This window comes from Netta rufina (assembly GCF_964035555.1).
Source record: "Netta rufina genome assembly, chromosome: 20".
Taxonomy (NCBI): domain Eukaryota; kingdom Metazoa; phylum Chordata; class Aves; order Anseriformes; family Anatidae; genus Netta; species Netta rufina.
This window is the reverse complement of record NC_140144.1, coordinates 8,102,224-8,117,788: the sequence shown is the minus strand read 5'-3', so window position 1 is coordinate 8,117,788 and position 15,565 is coordinate 8,102,224. Positions and strand designations below refer to the sequence as shown.

The 15,565-nt window shown below is 43.9% G+C and overlaps 1 protein-coding gene across 7 annotated transcripts in view; it reads left to right on the top strand.

Annotated features, from left to right (window-relative positions):
• The window catches only part of PRRC2B (proline rich coiled-coil 2B), a 45,507-nt gene extending 32,077 nt beyond the window's left edge, over positions 1-13,430 (top strand). For 2 of the 7 annotated variants that reach the window (XM_084299027.1, XM_084299026.1), the window contains exons 18-32: positions 171-316; positions 1,469-1,610; positions 2,219-2,301; positions 2,995-3,186; positions 3,326-3,520; positions 3,964-4,050; positions 5,004-5,108; positions 5,699-5,891; positions 6,884-6,981; positions 7,372-7,499; positions 8,560-8,800; positions 10,320-10,496; positions 11,152-11,243; positions 11,851-11,971; positions 12,402-13,430. In XM_084299027.1, coding sequence (XP_084155153.1) covers positions 171-316; positions 1,469-1,610; positions 2,219-2,301; positions 2,995-3,186; positions 3,326-3,520; positions 3,964-4,050; positions 5,004-5,108; positions 5,699-5,891; positions 6,884-6,981; positions 7,372-7,499; positions 8,560-8,800; positions 10,320-10,496; positions 11,152-11,243; positions 11,851-11,971; positions 12,402-12,542 — 2,141 coding nt within the window. In that variant the 3' untranslated portion in view covers positions 12,543-13,430. The remainder of the gene's footprint in view (positions 1-170; positions 317-1,468; positions 1,611-2,218; positions 2,302-2,994; positions 3,187-3,325; positions 3,521-3,963; positions 4,051-5,003; positions 5,109-5,698; positions 5,892-6,883; positions 6,982-7,371; positions 7,500-8,559; positions 8,801-10,319; positions 10,497-11,151; positions 11,244-11,850; positions 11,972-12,401) is intronic. The other 5 variants (XM_084299032.1, XM_084299028.1, XM_084299029.1 and 2 more) reach the window with 5 other exon arrangements.
• The last annotated feature ends 2,135 nt before the right edge of the window (positions 13,431-15,565 follow it).

Genomic DNA, 15,565 nt, shown 5'->3' with positions numbered 1-15,565 from the left:
TTCTGTGCCTTAGTTTTCAAAGCTTAGCTGCAGTGCTGCTGGCTAAACTTGTTTGCTTGTGTATGGATTCTATTTGGAACACACTCTTTAAATGAGTGCAGTGTCAAAGCTTTATATGCATACACACATGCACAATTTTTTTTTTTTTTTCCCATGTGCACTTTGTTTAGGTACCATCATTGATAATCGGGTGTCGAGCACAGCGGAAGAGAATGAAGTAGGTTCAATGGCAGGTGAAGGCTTCATTGAAGTTCTTACCAAAAAGCAGCGCCGTTTGCTGGAAGAGGAACGGAGAAAGAAGGAACAGGCTGCTCAGGTAAGGAGTAGAAGGCAGAAAAAACTTGAACTGTTACGCTGTTTTGACAGTAGTCAGAGGTACAGGGCCCCCAAAAGTGTTTGGATAAGCAGAAAAACGCAGTTGGCCAAAGTAGGATTGATCTGGTATCAGGCCTGGGAAATGTATTTTGGCTCTGATGGCAGGGGTTGTTGGTCTGAAAAGGATAGTTTGAAGATTTCTGATTGTTCTCATCTAGCAGAATCATTAATTGTGAGTTAAGGAGGGTTTCTTTAAAGTGAGACTTACTCAAAGCGACTTGACTTACTGAGCCTGTTGGTGGGACACTGGGCAGCAGTGAGCAGTGGAGGATCTCTGCACCCTCTGGCCACATCAGCGTGTTACTGTTAGAACAGGATGTGGTAGCTTCTTTGCCAGGCTTACCAGCTTTGTGTCTGGGCACCTTACCAGAAAGAAAGAAACAAACTGGAACTCTCACAGTTTTATGTTCAGAATAGGGTAATGGAGTTGATTTACAATAAAAGATTTAAGACTGTAATGTTAAGTAACATCTAGGAGGGAGGAATTTGTCTGCATGTACTAGGAGAAGAGAATATTTTAACGTGAAAGGAGACTTAATAAAATGTGGAGGATGAAATGCAAGTAAAAAGCATCACTGGGAAATGCTTTCTGGCAGGGGAGGCTCGTGGTGGGTGGAGTGAATCTTCCAAGCAAAGCTATAAAAGCCTGGTTGCTTGGTTTTTAAAATTAGCTGAGGACAACGTGTGAATGGGCAACAGGAATGGTCTTGAAGTTTTGAAGGGATGTGCTTCTCCCTCCGTCCAAAGCTTGGTACTGTGAAAGAGCCATCTCTGTACGGTGAAATTATGACTTGATCTTTCTTTGTCTGGAGCGAAGAAGAGGAATTAAGCAGAGCAAGTCTGATGTACGAGTGATACCACTTTGCTTTGTGCTGCGAACACTCCCTAGCCCCCTGAAAAAAAAACAAAAAACAACAACATGCTGCTGAAGACAGCATTTTTTCACGTTCTTGTGAAACACAGTTTTGTTGCATGGGTTAGGGGCTCTTGACATTGCAGTGTTTAGAAACCCAGGGATCAGACTTGCCTGGAGCAGGCTTTGTTAGCCCCAGTTCAGCGACAGGTCTTAGAGCTTGTGTCTTTTCTCTGTCAGGCACCTGCTAAGGCCCGCGTCCTTCAGTCTCGCATTCCTCCTCGATTTGCTAAGAAGCAGAACAGCTTGTGCTTGGAGCAAAGTGATGTAACAGTGTCTGGAAACAGCCTGGGCACGGAGATCTGGGAGAGCAACAGCCCAGGTAAGTTTGTATGTTTGGTTTAGAGTATTTCATGAAAGTGGGGAATCCTCAGGTGTGTGTAGGAAGGACAGGGTGTCCGTGCTTATGAGGAGACAACTTTCTATTTTCTGATGCTGGAGGTGGGAAGGGAGCTAGCAGACATCTGTTCAAAACTGTACTGTTTAACCATCCTTCTCTTGTTGACCACGTCAGTCTCCTAATCTGGTTCCTGGGCCTTCTTGTGAGATCAAGGTCCTGCGCAATGTTTTTCTAGGCTTGTTGGGTTGGATCTACTTCAGCTGCTTTCTTATTGTGCCTTCCTCTTTTCTCATCCTCCATCACTGAATATCTAGAGCCTTCCTTGTTTCTATCTCTGCTCCTTCTTTCTCCTATCGTTCTCATGTTCCCAAAGAAATCTCTTGTCCCTGTTCTCTACCTCCCTCTCTGCAGCCTGTCTATTCTGTGCTGTCATGTCTCAGCTGACTGGGGAGCAATGGCTTTTTGTGGTGGTGAAAATATCCTTTCTCATGTCCAGAAATGGGATGTTAATCGTGCAGCATGCGTGGTGTACAAGATGTGCCCACAGTTTCGTGTTAAGCAGCTGAACTCTGCCCTCCCTTTTCTTCCAGCTCTTTCCGTTCAGTCTCCTGGAAGTGATTCCTGGAGCAAGCCTGTAAATACCTTTAATGGTACTGAATCTAGCTCCGCTGAGGTAAGTGGCACCTAATGTGCCATTCAGGTATCTCGTGTACAATGTACTGAAGTAGGTGGCTTATGCTTCTCCATGCTCCATCTGTGCTTAGTGACTGTCAGCTCTGCTTGTGCAATTTTAAACTGTCTCTCTGCAGCTCTGATTTGAGCTTCATGCTGCTCTAACCTAGAGGGCCAAGTGATGCGTAGCGCTACACATGCGTATAAATCTGTAGTAACTCTCTGGTAGGGGTATTCCAGGGTTATGCTCCTAACTGGAGGCAGTGTGTTGTCCAGGATGGTGGAAGCCCATAGCTAATTTTTGTTTCATTCCATGAGCAGTGTGTAGCTATAGCCTAAACGCAGGGACGGCAGAGGAAGTTCCAGAATGCTTCACCTCTGGAGACCAGAGCCCAAATCTGGTTTGGGTTACAAGTGTAATGAGTTTGGCAGTCTCTGCCTTGTTGCCACGTGCGACACTTTGGCCTTTATTCTAAAGCCAGAGTCGGGTTAATGCTTTGGTTAGCCCAGCTCAGAGTTGTGTGGAGGTGAAGCAGTAGCCAAGGGATGCTGCAGGTCAAGACCAACTCCTTGCAGTTAACCAAGAATGTGATTTGAAAAGGGGACGTGGTCTTGCTGTTTTCTGGGATTTTTTTCCTCTTTTGTGGAGCTGGGTCGGAGTCCGGGGCTTTAACACATTTCGTGCTTTGCATAGCAGGGTTTTAAAGGCAGCCAGGGGGATAGTGGCATTGACTTGAGCGCGGAGTCTCGGGAATCCTCCGCGACCTCCTCTCAGCGCAGTTCTCCATATGGCACCCTCAAACCAGAGGAGATGAATGGGGCTGGCCTGGTGGATCCAAAGCCTGACTGCCAGAAGGAGCAAGTGCAGAAGCAATCTGATAAAAAGGTAATCTGGATTTGCAGCCAAGCCAGAGCACGTAGTGAGAGACCTTGTGAAGTGGTTCTGTTGTTCTTGATAGCATTTTTAAGGCTTGAGATTGGGTTATTTGGTCTTTGTGTCTCAGCCTCTCTGCTTTCCTGTTAAGGATTCAGATCAAGGCTCAGGACAGAACAAGGAACACAAGCCTGGACCAATCGGCAACGAACGCTCCCTGAAAAACAGAAAGGGTTCGGAGGGAACGGAACGGCTGGAAGGGAATATTCCCCCTGTTAACGGGGTGGAAATTCACGTGGATTCTGTACTTCCTGTGCCACCCATTGAATTTGGAGTAAATCCTAAAGTGAGGATTGAATTTAATTTTATCTTCTTGGTGGTTTGAGCTTGTCGAGATGTGGACGGTGGTTTGAGGCAGCAGGATTATTTAGAGGAAGCTTCCAGCATGTATGCTGTAGCTTTGCCTTAGATTTCATTATTGACACAAACCAGGTGCTCAAGATGTCTTGGCAAATGCATAATGTCCTTTTAGAAATAGTGTCCCAAGGACCAGTTGGGGTGGTGACAGAGGTGATGGACAAGATCATGGCCTTCTAAAGCTTTGTGTGCCTCTGGGGGTTGTCTGCTACCGAGTGCTGAGAAGTGTCTCCATGTTCTCTTTCAGCAAGGCTTACTGGAGGACAGTCTTTAGTTTCTAGTGTCATGATTCAGGCTAAATTCATTAACCATGAGAAGCAGGTGGGTGGCCTTCAGGCCTCGATTTGAATTTTGTGTGTTCTGCTTTTTCAGGACTCTGACTTCAGCTTGCCACCTGGTTCTGCTTCTGGCACTGCAGCTAACCCTGTCACCAAATTGCAGGATGCCTTGGCCAGTAATGTAAGTATTTCTTTTTTTATTTTGGCCTTGATTCATCTGAGCCTCTCCTTGGTTAAATCTCAGACAATTCCAAACAGAGCAAGCGTATTTCTTTGCAGTTCACTTAACACTTGATGCTTGGGCATCACATGTGACTAAAATCCATAATGAATATCTGTGCCCCTGAGGTACCTTGATGAAATGAGCATGGCTAGCTCAGGAGTGATACAGCGAGCAACTCCATTGTCATTCAGTGACCTGTGTAAAGCAAGAGGTTTAGCAGATCTCTGAGGTCGCCAGTCTCCTGCCCCGAGACGCAGAAGAGAGCTGATAATGGACATGATGTGGATAGTGGCAATCTTAGGCCTGGGCTGCTAGCTTCTTCAGAACACCTCATCTGCCACAGCAAGGCACAGAGCTGTATCTTGTTAGCCAGGCCCTCTGAGAGGTTTTCTAGCTTGTTCTAGCCATCTGTGTATTTCATTATTTTGTATGAAAGAGTGAGCACAGCGAAAGCTCAGCTTGTGACTCAGCTGTGGACAGCAATGTGAAAAACTCACAAAGCTGCTTTTGAAATGCCTTCAAGTTTGTAGGCTGTTAGGTTTAGGAGGTTTGTCTTAAAGGGTCTTTCTTTTCAGAAGTGCTCTTTCAGAAACAGATTCTGTCAGAAATTCAGGTAGATTCCAAATACGGTGGGGGGAGCACTTCTGCAGAATGAAGTTACTGGGTCAAATTGATGTTTAAATGGAAGCTGGTGTAATTCTACATAAAGGGAGTCATTGCACACTGCCAAAGCTTAATTTATTCCATCAGCAGAGTGGATAACAGTTGAATGCAGCACTTAACTCCTGCAGTACCACTGAGGATTCAGTCCTTTGAGGTGTAGTTACTATAGCTGCCAGCTGAGGCTCTGGTGCCTCTTGAAATTCTCAGGAGAGTTACAGAGTATTCACCATTTACCAATCTCCCCTCAGGCAGGGTTAACGCAGTCCATTCCCATTCTGCGAAGAGATCATCACCTCCAACGGTGCATTGGCCTGAACCCAATGTCCTTCCCCACTGCAGACCTTACTCTTAAGGTAGGTAAGCTGGCAGGTGTGCTCCTCCTAGGCCCGGCTGCCTTGTCTTCTTGACCAGGGTAGTGAAGGGTGGAGAGATCTCTCCCAGAGTGTTTTGTCAGGCACTGCTAAATCTTTAATTAGCTCCTGTAAAAGTTATGCATATGTTCTATTCAGCATGGGAGGACAGGGGTGGGTTCCAACAGTCCTGGATGCTGAAGTCCTTATTGTAAAGTAAAAAAAAAAAAAAAAAAAAAGTCCAGCAAAGCTTTCCTGTTAGTGACTGTCTCAGGAGCTGGATAAGATAACAAACCAGTAATCCTAGACACCTACTGGTTTTAAAAAGAAAAAAGGCAACATGAAAAACCACTTTACCCTGCACCCTCTTCCCCCCAAAACAGTTCTGCAAATACCACAAGCGATGAATGTTTTTGATGGATGCTTGCCCATTGGGAATGGTTCTGAAGCCTCTTGACCTAAGCCGTGCTAGCTTTCCATTATGCTTAGACTGGATTGAATTTGAAGTAAGAGTTTACAGATGAGCAGCCCTAGGCCTCAGTGTTCCCCTCCACACGTGAATTGTCTGCAGTTACTGCCCTTCATTTCCGTAGATGGAGTCTGCCCGTAAAGCTTGGGAAAACTCTCCTAGTTTACCAGAACAGAACTCTCCAGGAGGTGCAGGCTCGGGCATCCAGCCTCCTTCCAGTGTTGGAGCTTCCAATGGTGTCAGCTACAGCTCTTTTGGTGGAGTTTCTATGCCTCCTATGCCTGTGGCGTCCGTAGCACCTTCTGCATCTATTCCAGGTATTTGCAAACTGCAGCAGTAGTACTTGCACTGTTTGGTTGGATTCTAGTAGAGAGAGCACGGTGAGAAGAGCTTCCATGTAAATTAACAGACCAGTTGGTATTTAATGGATCCGTAAGGAGAATCAGGCAAGATGGAAAAAGGGCCTGTTTTCTCACATTAGAGAAGGTTACTTGAGTATTACCTACCCATCACTGTGTACTCAATAGAGTAGAAAGAAAGAGAAGAAACCTATGGCTGAGACACTTAACAATCCCAGTATCAAGCATTCTGGTACTCACTTTACTACTTAAAACTTTCTGTGTGTCACAAGTTCAGAGTACATTTTGTTCTTTGTACATAACAAAATACCTTACAGTTTGCATAACTCTGGGAGGTGAGAAGGTGTTGCTGTCCTTGAATTACAGAGGGAAAAGTTAAACACCATCTAACTTGACTGTGTTTATAATTAGGGAGAGTGTCAGGAAAAGAAAGAAGAAATGTACCTGGACTCTGATTCTTGGGTCCCAGAAAACCTCTCATGAATGCCTTTCTTACTTCTCAATTCAGGAAGGGAGTGGAATGTGCTGGGCCGAAGTGATAATAGGGCCACTGTAGGGAATGTATTTGGAAAACAGATCGTTTCCAAGCATGGTGATTTCTTCTCTCCTCCACCCCGCCAAATTCTTCCCCCTTTTTGCTTGAAAATCCCTTGGTTCGAATATGTAAACAAAGGAGTGGCACACCACTTTCTTCTTGGTGCCACCCTTTGGTAAAAAAAAAAAAAAAAAGGCTTTAGATTGCTTGTGTGAAGGTCTCACATGCCATGTTTGCCCTTTCCATCCCTCCTAGCTGCAAAGGTAAAATGATTGTGGAGTCGGTTTCTGGCAGATAGGAGAAGTTTGGAGTGCAGGTGGCCAATTCCTGAACTGTTAGTCTTGATGGACCCACAGGTCTCTGCAGTGTACCCTGCCTGTACCCTGAGTTACAGCCTGTCTTCTCTGATGTTCAGGTAACCATATTCCACCCCTCTATCTGGATGGCCATGTGTTTGCAAGTCAGCCCCGCCTGGTTCCTCAGACAATACCTCAGCAGCAAAGCTACCAACAGGTAAGGGAGAAATCAAACTAGCTAATGGTTTCTCAGGAAGTCTTTCAGGGTCAGAAACAAGAAGTCATTTATTTCTCTGGCAGCCCAAAGGGGCTTAGGTGTGGCTCCCTTTAGCTTCCTTGAATGCTGCTTCCCAGTAGGTGTTACAGGTTAGTGAAATGAAAGGGAGGGAATTGCTTTTTTCTTTGTACCAGTGCCTTTGTATCAATGCTCCTGTTCCGTGGAAGAAAGAGGGGCTGGGTAAAGCTGCAGTGTAGGTAATTGTCATGGCACATTGACTCACTGAGGAAAATGATGGCTTTTTAAGAGTCAGGGAGAGCTTCTCTCATACCTCTCAGTCATCTTAATGGCTGCTCTCATACCTCTCAGTCATCTTAATTTCTCCTGCAGGCCGCTGCTGCTCAACAGATTCCCATTTCCCTCCACACATCCTTACAGGCCCAAGCTCAGCTTGGCTTGAGGGGTGGTCTGCCTGTTTCCCAGTCCCAGGAGATGTACAGCTCCATACAGCCCTTCAGGTAACTGCTTCCAGTTTTTCATTTCCTTGTGGCCTTAACTCTTCTGTTGCTTATGGGGAAGTAGATTGGTCAGATACTCTGTACTCATCTCCTCTTCCTCCTTTGACATCTTGTTTCTATTTCATAGTAACAGTGCTGGGAAGCATTGGGGTGGAGAACAAGGGTATCAGGGTACATAAGGGCTCTTTGTAGCATGCTTCTTTGTAAGACAGTGGCAAAGAAAAATTGTATTTAGTTGTAATGCCTCAAAGGGGGAGGCAAATCCTGAGAAAGATGCGGAAAGAGGAGGTTTGTGGGTTGGAATACAATTTTTTTAATGAGAAATTCAGAGCCTGCTGCTTACTGGATTTGGTTTATGACTGTGCTAAGGGATGGCTTGATCAGAGCTGAGTACCTGCATAAGGGCGTTACATAACATTTTTTATTAGATAAAAACTGCAAGACGAGAACAGAGTGAATGTTTGCTCTTTGGGGAAAAAATAGTAAGATTCAAATTAGAAATCAAACTAATGTAAGAAACATCAAGAGTACTTGGCTAAAAGAACTGCTTACTAGAAGTGAAGGAATGAGACGTCCTCTTCAGAGTTGGGCTGGCTGTGAGAATCATTCTGCATAAGATGAGAGCAAGTGGTCAGAATGGTACTTTGAGACCTCAAAACTAGACATGGGGATTTAAAAAAAATAAATTGCTAGAGCTGGCTGAATCTTTAATTTCTGATTTCTACTTTGAAAAACTGCTACAGACTTCTGGTTACTTGGATCCTCTCCTTACTGCTAATCCAGAGCATATTGTGCAGAACATTAGTATTTAAATTTTGGATGGGACATGCTGTCATTCTGTTGAATGTTCCTGCAACACAAGGACGTGGTTGTAAGGGCTTAAAAGTGGAAGTAAAAGAAAAATCCTGTATGTAAAAGAGGCTACGTCTTAGTTCTAAGCTATCAATTCGGTAGATACTCTGAGATCTACTTGCAAGCCACATCTATCCTGATAGTGGTATGTGTGTACAGTCTCTAAAGGTTTTCTGCCTAGTGACTTCAGCATGTTTTTCTTCCCCAGGTCTCAGGTGTACATGCACCCCAGTCTGTCTCAGCCCAGCACGATGGTCCTGACAGGAGGCACTGCTCTGAAGGCTCCGTATTCCGCCTTCCCAGGCATGCAGCCCTTGGAGGTGGTGAAAACCCAGTCTGGGTCCCCCTATCAGCCCATGAACGGAAGCCAGGCACTGGTTTATGAAGGCCAGATAAACCAGGCAGCTGGGATGGGAGCCTCCCAGATGATGGACTCTCAGCTTACACAGGTTAGGAGCAGGACTTTTCAAGCCACTCAGTTGTGCAGGGTTCCATGTGTTTCTGGGACTGGATTGGATATTTGTGCTTAGCCATGTGTTTCTGTGGGCTAAGCTCTCTGTAGGGACAAAAGGCTTCCCCAGGAGACTCTTCTGTGAGTCAATGAGCCATTGTTTCAAACATGTAGCACCTTTATTTAATGTGATTCTTGCTGATTACTCGTCTGCCCCTGCTGAGATGCCCATTTGTTTTTTCTGACTTGGATGTCTTTGTCTGCAAGATGAACGTTTCATGTAGAATCAAACCTTACAGTACTTCCCGGGTAGGAGGTCATGATGTGATAGTTGTCCTAAAAGTACCACTTTCAAGAGCCAAATTCCCATCTCTTTCAGATTTAACATAGCTTCCAGAGTAATTAATGTTTTAATTAAAGCTCATGTATTTTCTCAGTTCATTTGGAATCCAGGTGGTCTTAATTTCTGTTGATCTGTTTGGCAGCATCTTAACAAGAATTTTACTGTGTGCCTTGGTGTAGGGTACAAAGCTTTTGTAAAGCACCATTCAGAAAAAGATCTTGAATCCTTTTGTGAGCATAACTGTGTTCATGGATAAATGTGTTCTGATTCTCTGTAGAGGTTTGGTACTTTCATTAAATTCAGCTTGCATGTGTTTTGTGCAACATGTTAAGGTTTATGGGGACCATTGATTTTTTACTTAAACAGGGTTTTCTATGTTGTGACTGACTTAAAAACAGTTAATTCTGAAAGTAATTTAGCTGAGGAAAATACAGAGAACACTGCCAAATTAAATATTTGAATAAATGCTTTATCCATAATAACCTAATAACCTGATCTCTTATGCTTGGATCACTGGGTAAATTTAGCCTTAAATTTTATTATTTTTGTCACAAAGTGGTGTCATAGAACCTCCCAAATCCAACAGTTGTGAGGAATAAAGGAAAAAAATAGAGAGAAAGGAGGCTGTTGAATCATGAGCTGCTCCTTGTAAATTAGGATTAATTGTTGCCATAATTGGTTTGAAATTCATTGCAGAACATGGAGAGGTAACTGTTACTTGCTCTAGAGTTCCACTCCCCAAAACATCTTGGCATGAAAGTAGAACACAATTCCTGATTTAGGTACTAAAGCTGCAAACAGGGTGTCTGACACTGACTCAGCTGTCTGACGCTGCTGTGGGATCAAGAGAAAAATCACCCATGCAGAGACCATGAGGAAGCCTGAAGAACGGGATGTAGGTTCTAGGCAAGGAGAAGAGCCCTGTGGCTGAGCACAGTTATGTTAAATCAATGCTATGTTAGAAACCCAGCTGGTAGGGTGTTGGCAACACTACCCGCACATGCATTTCAGTGTGAAATTTGCTCTGTTACATTAATTTGCATTTACTCTGTGCCAGACTGCACCGTTAGTGAGATTGCTTTTAGCAGTACCGTGCTTTCAGGGTATGGGGAGAGGGTGTGTCAAACCCAACACCGCTGCTGCTGTTAAGTAACTACATGTCCTTATCACACAGTTAACAATGCCTGTGCCTGGCTCCCAGCTTCCTCTGCCCCGCTATGGCTCTGGCCAGCAGCCCCTGATTCTACCGCAGTCCATCCAACTTCCTCAGGGGCAAAACCTGCCTGTAGGAGCTCCCCGAAGAATTCTCCCTCCTGGATCGCAGCCTTCAGTTCTTGCTACCAGCAGGGAGGTAAGGATTAACTCCTGCATGCTCATCTTGGCGTTCATTAACCCCTCTTGCACTGAAGTTTTGCTCTTTGATCTTGCTTGTTAAAGGGGATCCTTAAATATCAAAGCCAAGGCTTGGTGTAAAAATGGAGTCCTTTACTTCTCATCTCGAAAGCACAGGTCAGCAGCCTCACAGGTTTTGCTGCTGGCCATCGTTCTGTTTCCAGGGAGCCCCATCCTGCCTTGATCCAGTTTGGAGTCTCCAGTTTTATTACATGTTTACACAGGTTTCCCCAGAGTGCTTGAGGGGTGGTGAGCTCCAGACACAGTTGGAATACTGCCCAGATATTTCACACTGTTGTGAAGCTTGTCCATTTGAGTAGGTATATTAATGTCATGTCTGGTTTGATGGATTTGTATCATAAGTTTTTCTACTCCAGGGGAAAGAAAGCACAGCAGTTAACTTCCAGGTTCAGTGTTTGCTTGTGCTCCTGGCTTGTTGATTTAATACAAGCGGATCATTTCACTTACAAGCCTCATTTACTTCACATGAAAAATGTTTCTTTTAATGGGCATGATGGGTAGAAGGGCAAAAACTTGGTTTATATGTTCATATGAAGTCATATCCGTTACTGTGGATGCAAAGATGATGTGCTCTCACTCATTTTCCTCTGTAGTCCTCCCAAATGGAAATGAAAGGGTTTCATTTTTCCGACGGTAAACAGAACATGTCCTCCGGAGGGTCTGTACCATCACCACATGCATACAGGTAAATGCTGACGGAATTTAGCCTCTGTAGTCAGAACGGGGAAGTAGTAGTGTTCCCCATTTGCAGAGACGTGGTGCATACATCAGTGCTCTTTAAGATCTACTTGGATCTTCATGTGTAGAATGTGCTTACTGTAGTCCAAACACTTGTATTAAGTTGTATGATCGTGGCTTTCAGTTTTGAGTAGAGCCCAAGATGTCTCTGACTTGGTCATTTGTGCTTGTGGGAAGTACATAAAGCTGTTTTCCATGTCTTAAAGGCAAATTGGAATTGTGTTTTTTTGTTTGTTTGTTTGTTTTTTGTTTTCTTGTCTGTTGTTAAGATAGAAATTTGTGGAACACTGCCCAAATGTTTTAGTTCCAGCATGGTCTCATCTTCTCAAGATGTGAGATGCTAATGCGTAGACATTCCAAACCTTCAGGTCACTGAGAATTTGGGGACTTGCAGTTACTTTATTTTATTTTTTTAACCTCTAACCAATCCATGTGTTGTCTTTTGGGCTGGGGAGCTCGTTGATCTGCACAGTACAGACTCATGCCCTGTCTACTGCTGCTTTCTACAGTCCTGTTTTCTTTCACACATGAATAAGGTTCTCGTTCCATTGTAGAATTTACTCCATGAATATTGTCGACTCTTCGATTTCCAGGCCTAGCTCTGCCAGCCCAAATGGGAAGCCGTCTGGACCAGCAGTTAGTATGGGCTCGGTGCAAGGACACTATGTACAACAGGTAGCGTATGTCAGCACTGTGACCCCACAGCGTCTGTGCTTCTAGTGTCACACTGGGGCCTTGTCCTCCAGAGGGGTGGCAGTGTAGTAAAGCTCTACGTGGAAGTTGTTTTTCCTGCAGGGAGGGCAAGAGAGTGGATGATGGGTGGGTGGGGACTGTACCGAGCCCGTGAGTAACGCTGTGTGATCAGAGATCAGGAGTAGGGGATGACCTGTCTTATGGTGCTTACGTTTTTTACCGTTGAGTTTTTATGGGCTCTTCAAGATCCTTATGTATAAGGTGTTTTAGGGAAAACAGAGTAACAGAACAGAGATAATACCTGAATTTTGGAGCAAATTTGATGACTTGCACGAGTGATGGTCACGGTTGGTTTTTGTATCTGCGTACAAGTATCTGTGCTATCTAATGCCTCCTTTCTGTGTATCAAAAGGCAAAGCAGCGGGTGGATGAAAGTAAAGCCAATCTGGGAGCAGTAAAGCTGCAAGAAACAGCATCCACAAACCAGATGAAGCCAGTGCGCACAGGAGCGATCAAACCTCAGGCAGTAAAAGTGGAGGAAAGCAAGGCCTAGGAGCACCTCTGATGCCCAGCTGGTCCTGAGAGGCACTGCAGCTAAGACTGGACCCCACTGGATCTCCTGAAAACTTCACCAGACCTACTCCCCGCCCCACACTGACTGACTACAGCGACATCATCCGAGTCCCTCTTCCAACAAAGCAGTTTGAAACAGTGGATATGACATTGACCTGCTTGCTTTAAAACAAACCAACCGTGTGACTTTTAAGTGGCTCGAGCCTTTTCTTTTTTTTTTTTTTTTTTTTTTTTTTTGCCCCATGCACAGGTAGCTGTGATAGCTCACTTGGCAAAGCCCATCCTTCTCCTTCCCTACTTCTGTCTAAGCAGAGTGGCAACTGGGGGAGAGGGGTTAGTTTGAGGTTTTTCATTTTAAAGGCAGCTGAGGTTTTTACAGAGAAAAAAAGAAGCTATATCCTTGTTTATAGCAGAACTTTTATATGTTCTATCACTTTTCCCCCCCCTTCTTTCTGCTTTCCCCATTCCTTCCAGAAAATAAGTCCGTTTAACTAAAATTATGTTCTGACAGAACCCTCCGTAGTTTTTATACATGGTTCTGTGCTATGCTTAGAATCAAGACTCCTAAACTGAGTTGGCTTAAGTGTTTTTTTTTCCCAGATGATCTAGCCTTTCAGATTAAGTGGAAAAACAAAAAACAAACAAAAAAAAGAAAACACAGGACAGTTATGGCATTCATTAATTTTTCAGTATTTTTGTTTTAAGCTAGAAGCAGTGCTTGCATTAGAAATCTGTACTGAAGGTATATAGTAAGTCAGTACATTCATCTTGAAACTTGCACCACTTTAACTGTAGCTTTGGGGTGCCTTGTGCACAACAAAATGTGGCATTTTCGTTTTAAGGAAAAGCACCAAAATTTCTGTTGCAAGCTCCTCTGGATCTGTTTTTTTTGTTTGTTTCGGATTTTATTTTAGTGACTGCCAAACACGCAGTGAAATGTAAATCATGGATTTACAAAATGTAAAATCTTCTAAGCGAAATCTCCTCATCGCACATGGGTCAGAAGAGTTGGCTAGCACCAACGGGTTTGTTTGGACTACTTTTTGTAGTTGTGATGCTCTCTTATGCTCCCTACCTTGGCCGCTCTAATTCTTCGTGTCTCCTGAGACTTGTTCTATATTGAGCTCATCCCTTGGGGCTGCTCTCCTAAGCTTTGTTCTTCTCCCTCTTCCCTTGGTCGGTCTTTCTGTTCCTGTCATGGCCTCTTGTAAAATTTGCATAGAAACGCATTAGTAAGGGAGCCCCTCTGCAAGGCAGCCTTTTTAGCACACATGGAACCTCCTTTTTTCGGTTGGAAGCGCATGGTTACAGAGCCAGTTTGGAATCATCCTTTTGATCTCCTTCCCCAGGTGAACAGTAAAGGGTTCTTTAGTTTTGATGTAATTGCATATAGCACATACACGGTGTCACAACCTTACACTTCCTCGCCAGTATTTGATGGTATATGAAAGGAGGGTCCCAGTGGGAGTGGGTTGGGTTTTTATTTCTTCGGTTATTTGGTTTTCGGTTTGTGTGCTGCGTGTGTGTGCGCGTGTGTATGTAGATTTTAGGATGGACTTGCAAGTTCCTGAAAGTGCTTGGAGTCCTTCAGCTGATCGTAGTCTTAAGTATCAGCTACTTTCAGCTAACCTGGTTTGTGTTGTTTAGCTCTTTCAAAATGTGAAGTAGGCTGGTCACTCTGAAATGATGGAAAGAAAACTTCATTTCCACAGTAGGTGATAGCTTGCTAACTGGTTGTGCCGTCAGCATCTGCTAGATGGCAGCAAGTCATTTGTTGGTGGTTCCAAAGAAGATATTTTGAACAAAGAATGTATTTGGGAAGGGATCTGAAAGGTGTTCTTGTTTCTTTTCTTGTTGCTTTTTTCCCCCTTTCTTGGAAAGATCCTTCATAACTTTCTAGGGATGCATTTGAAGTTTTAAGCTAGGTATAAATAAGAATTTTATACAGTAGCTTTAAAAAGAGCTTAGAAACCTAAACTAACTTAGAAATAGTATGTTCCCTCTCCACAGGTGTCCCCGTTGACTGTGGCAGAGAACCTGAAGGGAAAGGGATAGGATGGTACTTTTAAGGAAAAGTAAGAGCTCTTTTTTTGTTCCTCATGTTTTATGGATTTTTAACTTCAGAGCAGTGTGTGCCAGAGTACCTCCCTAGAGTACAGGGTTTGAGATTAAGCGACAAATATTTCCTTAGCTTTCAAACATCTCCCAGACCTGCTTCCTCATCTGCTAGTCCTGCTCCCGACATTTTCCAAAGATTGCTCCACTAGTAAGTCATCCCACCCCCCTTTTTTATTTTCTTCCTTGGAATATCATGAACAACAGAGTTGTCTTTAATTCTTTTTTTTTATTATCCTCCTGCCCAGCTGGCCCTAGCTAATATCAGCTCAGAATCTAACTGTAATGGCTAAAGAGACTTATCCAGGCTCCCTTCTTCTCATCTCTTTCCTACCCTAAACACACTACTTAAGCTTTACAAAGACACTAACCTCTTTCCTCCCACCTATATGACTTTAAAATGGTCAAATGTGTTGGAGAAACTGGGTTATTGATAGATGCAAGATATTGCAGTCCCTCTGGTGTAAATGCCATCAGAACTACGATACTTCCTGTTGAAAAAGGTCACCCTTCTTTCTAACTCCCCCCATCCTTCCCCCAACAGAATAAAACACTAGAATTTATTTATACGCATTTGATGTTGTAGGTCTAGGTGAAAAAGTAATTGTTTCACTGCTCTATTTATATATTATGTCTGAATTATTCTGTGCAGGAAAGGCCAAGAAATGCATGTGAGCTTCATTCCATTCCTCTCCTTTGCGTGACTGTCAGCTGCAGTTGGCAAGACGCTCTTTCACTTAATGGAGTTTTGTGTGTTGGAAAGCAGTTTTAGAGCCCAAATTTCTAAGGTGCAATATCCTTCTCTGGCATGTATTTTTGTTTAAAGCTAGCTTGAGGTTACTGCATTTTGCAGTGCTCTCAAGTCGCAAGGAAGGTCTCTGATCCTCA